This window comes from Cebus imitator, unplaced genomic scaffold (genome assembly GCF_001604975.1).
Source record: "Cebus imitator isolate Cc_AM_T3 unplaced genomic scaffold, Cebus_imitator-1.0 Scaffold135, whole genome shotgun sequence".
Classification (NCBI taxonomy): domain Eukaryota; kingdom Metazoa; phylum Chordata; class Mammalia; order Primates; family Cebidae; genus Cebus; species Cebus imitator.
Window position 1 is genome coordinate 3,367,901 of NW_016107450.1, and position 3,932 is coordinate 3,371,832.

The 3,932-nt window shown below is 47.0% G+C and overlaps 1 protein-coding gene across 3 annotated transcripts in view; it reads left to right on the forward strand.

The window, feature by feature from the left end:
- KANK4 (KN motif and ankyrin repeat domains 4) overlaps window positions 1–3,932 on the forward strand; it is a 90,772-nt gene that overhangs the window by 40,591 nt on the left and 46,249 nt on the right. For all 3 annotated transcript variants that reach the window (XM_017541592.1, XM_037743131.1, XM_037743130.1), the window contains exon 2: window positions 2,749–2,835. In XM_017541592.1, coding sequence (XP_017397081.1) covers window positions 2,820–2,835 — 16 coding nt within the window. In that variant the 5' untranslated portion in view covers window positions 2,749–2,819. The remainder of the gene's footprint in view (window positions 1–2,748; window positions 2,836–3,932) is intronic.

Below are 3,932 nucleotides of genomic sequence, written 5' to 3' on the forward strand. Positions count from 1 at the left end.
AAAAAAAAAAAAAAAAAAAAAAAAAAGAAAGAAAAGAAATGGCTTTATGCCAAAACTTTAAATGCTCCAGAGACTTGCAAAATTCCATTTTAAAAGGGAACTATGTCCCATAACGCTATTTTCATATTCTATTGTATAGCAAACATGGTAGCATGCATGTGTTGGTGTGGCAGTTATTTTTTACCTAATCTAACCACATCGAGCATCCGCCCATTGGAAGGAAACTCTTAGCTAAGCTCCACGATGCCTGCTGTTAGGACCATGGAGGAAAGTGGAGAAGGCTGGGGGTGGGGGTTGGGGCTAGAAGTGGTGACTTGTGCACATGACAGAGCCCTCCTTCCTTCCTGTATTATGAGCCCTTTAGAGTGAGAAGTTGACGAGCCCTCTCCTTTGAGAATTGGGGTGTCAGCTCCACTTCATTTCTATAGCCTTGAAATGATTAATTTTAGTGAAAACTAGTCTAGGAGAAATCGTAGAGGTCCCTACAGAGTTCTTTTTAATGAAATTTGACCTAATGTGTGCTGAATAATTCTTTAAAGTCATATGGTCTGATACAGGACGGGCTGAATTCCCAATTCTAACCAAAGGCTGGGTGTGCTATTGAAGACCCTGGGCTGATGATGAGAGTTTGTGTAGCCAAAAGTCCAGCTGTACCCCCTGGAGGCTCCCTCCTCTGCAGTTAGGAGCTGTGTTGCCTGGTGTCCAGCCTTGGAGAAGCAGAGCTCTCCTTTGGCCCAGGAGGCTTTACAAGAGAGCAGTTCTCCTCTAAGCCCAGAGGCTTTCTGTGTATACTGTGGGACAGACAGAGAAGCACCAGTCAGAAGCATTTCCCCTCACAAGGGGAGCTAGAGATCTGTCATAGTGTCAGGGAACTGGGCTGACTTATGGGGTGGACAAAGGTTTGCAAATCACTTTTCTTCCCAATCCAGGCATGGAGTTGGCTAGACCTGAGGGCAAATCCTGCTGCAACACTTGCTTATGTGACATGAGCAGCCCTGCCAACTCTCTCAGTTTCAGTCTCTCTCCCTGAAAAATGGGAATAATAATAATCCTCTTTGCATGAAGATTGCATGAGATAATTCATGAATGCATGTACTCCCAGCTACGCCTGTTGCTCAGTAATGTTACAGGGGTGAGAGGGAGGGGGAGCGGGAGCAGGAGAGGCTTCGATGGTGGAGACGAACGGCCAAGCTTAGGGTTTGCCACCTCGCTCTTTTCTTCCACAAGCTTCCCCTGCTGCTGCCTCCTCCGTGTGGCATCACCTGCTGCAGACTGCAGAGCTGGGGTGGCGAGAGAGGCAGCAGCGTTCTCTGCCTGGGAGCGTTCTCTTTATAACAAAGGCCAGCCTCCCTCACCCCAGGTTAGAAGCTTCCACACCTCTCCACTCTCTGCCTCCTCGTTGGCCACTCTCAGCCTCTGTGGGACCATCTACGCTCTCAGCTCCCTTGTCCCTGACTTCTCTAGCTCTTTGCTTCCCCAGGTCAGCCCCGCAGGATGTGCTGGTGCACTGCTTGCTGCCCCGGAGGTACACAAGGTACTCAGTGTGCCAATCCTTCTGCAAGGAGTGTCTCTGCTTCTAGAAAACATGCCTGCCCTTTGGGGCTCCATCCACCTGTACAGGGCAAGGCCCCGCTGGCAGCTGCTTGGCACACGGGCTGGAGGGGTTGAGGCAGAAGCAGCACTCGCAGGAAGAAATGATGCTGAAGTTCCTGGTGGGCAAACTTTGGCATTTCCCTCTTATTTGACAAGCTCACATTTTCCGGTCCTCTTCTCCAGTTATTTGTTTGTCCCCCTTTTTCTATCCTTGTTTTCTGGGGGCCACCCATCATCCTTTTCTTTCTCAGTTTCCCCCAGTCCTTCCCTCATCCCTGTTCACTTTCCTTGTCTGGAGTTCGTGTTGTCAAGCACATTGGAATTCCTAAAACAACCCTGCTTCCACTGCTGCGGTGTTACAGATAATTCACTATTCTGATGTATGTGGCGTTACCATCATAAAAAGCCAATTTCCTGGGTGATTTATTGTGATGGGGGCAGGAGCTAGGATGTTTACCATTTGAAGAAAGAGTCCTGGGAATGGATTAAAACTTTGGGGAGAATTTATGGTCAAACCTCAAGGCACACTAATTCAGGGCCAGGGCAATATTCTGCTTGAATAGTTACCCATGTCTTCAGGCCACCCAGGTTGAACTTCCCCTTGTTCCACCCATGGTTAGAAATCACCTCTAAGTATCAGCTCCCTGTCAGTACTCGCAATTATCTCATCTCTGTCTTCTGTCTGATTGACATGTCACATATCATTTACAGGTACCCTGATTCCAGCTTTTTCACAAAATGGACTATAAGTCTCTTCCCAGGATGAAGATAGGTAGATTTCAACTCTTGAGATTATAGAAAGAGCCCTGTCCTGGTATCAAAAGCCTGGGTCTGATACTAGCACCTTCATGAATATTCTGAGAGACCTAAGAGCAATGAACTTCTCAGCCTCAGTTTCCTCATCTACCAAGTGAGACGACTGGACCAAATACTTCCTTTCGTGTCAACTATTGCTAATATTCCATGAAGAAAACCCAGCACTGGGCTCTAGAAATGTGTACAGGTTTTTAATCTTCCTCCTTGGAAGGGCTGTGGGCTCATGCGCACCCTGGGAGAAAGGCAGGAATGAGTGTTACTTTCTTTAGTGCTGTGTTTCCCCAGTACTTATTTGAACTCTAATGAGACTTACCACTTCTATATCCTCCTTTCTTTCAGCACTCTCCAACAAGTTTTACAGACTCGTCGGATGAAGAGTACCTGAGACACTGAGGGTCAGCGCTCCAAAGATGGAGAAGACAGATGGTAGGCAGGCTGCTTTGTAGGGCCTGGTTTAAGATAAGCACTTGGGCTGGGAAAGAATTGTTCCCATAAATCCTGGAAATAGCCTAGGAAAGGCCTGCAGGAGATGTCCCCTAAACAGGCAGTGCTGGTAGGCTCAAAGCATGTATTTCAGATTTCATATATCTCCAGCTCTAGCTGGAGAAGCTGGAAAGAAGCACAATATGGTGAAAGAGCCTCCATTCATACCTAAGTGATTTTACAAGTCATTTAATGTCTTTGATCCTCAATCCTCCCATGTATCAGTTAGCTTCACTGTGTAACAAATAGCCCAACAGTTTAACGACTTAAAGACATTAATTATTTCTCAGAAGATTATGTGGGTTAGCAGGGCCATTATTCTGGTCTAGGCTGGTGCAGCTGATCTTTTCTGGGTTCATTCATATGTCCATGGGCTTCTGGGTGACTTGGCTGGGCCCAGATGGCTTAGAATGGTCATATTCACATACTTGGGGTATCAGTAATGACTTGGCCATGTGACACTCATCATCCAGGAGGTTGAGTGGGGCTTGTTCACATGTTGGCAGAAGAGTTCAAGCACTATACAAGAACAGACTGGCTCCAATGTGCAGGTAATGTTCCAATCTCTGCATATGTCACATTGTTGTTGACCCAGTGGCCAACATAAGTCATAAGGCCACATCTAGCATCAGTGCAGTAAGGGAGTACCCCAAGGGTCAGATATTACTGTGGCTATCTTTGTGAACAGTTGACCACACCTTATCTATAAACAGGTATTAATACTATTTCCTAGGGTTGGTAAAGAACTAGATGACATAGGCTGGGCACAGTGGCTCATGCCAGTAATCTCAGCACTTTGGGAGGCTGAGGCAGGCGGATCACAAGGTCAGGAGTTCAAGACCAGCCTGGACAATATGGTGAAACCCCGTCTCTACGAAAAATATAAAAATTATCCAGGGTGGTGGCACATGCCTGTAGTCCCAGCTACTCGGGAGACTAAGGTAGGAGTATCACTTGAACCTCGAAGGTGGAGTTTGCAGTGAGCCAAGAGTGCACCACTGCACTCCAGCCTGGGCAACAGAGCAAGATTCCGTCTCAAA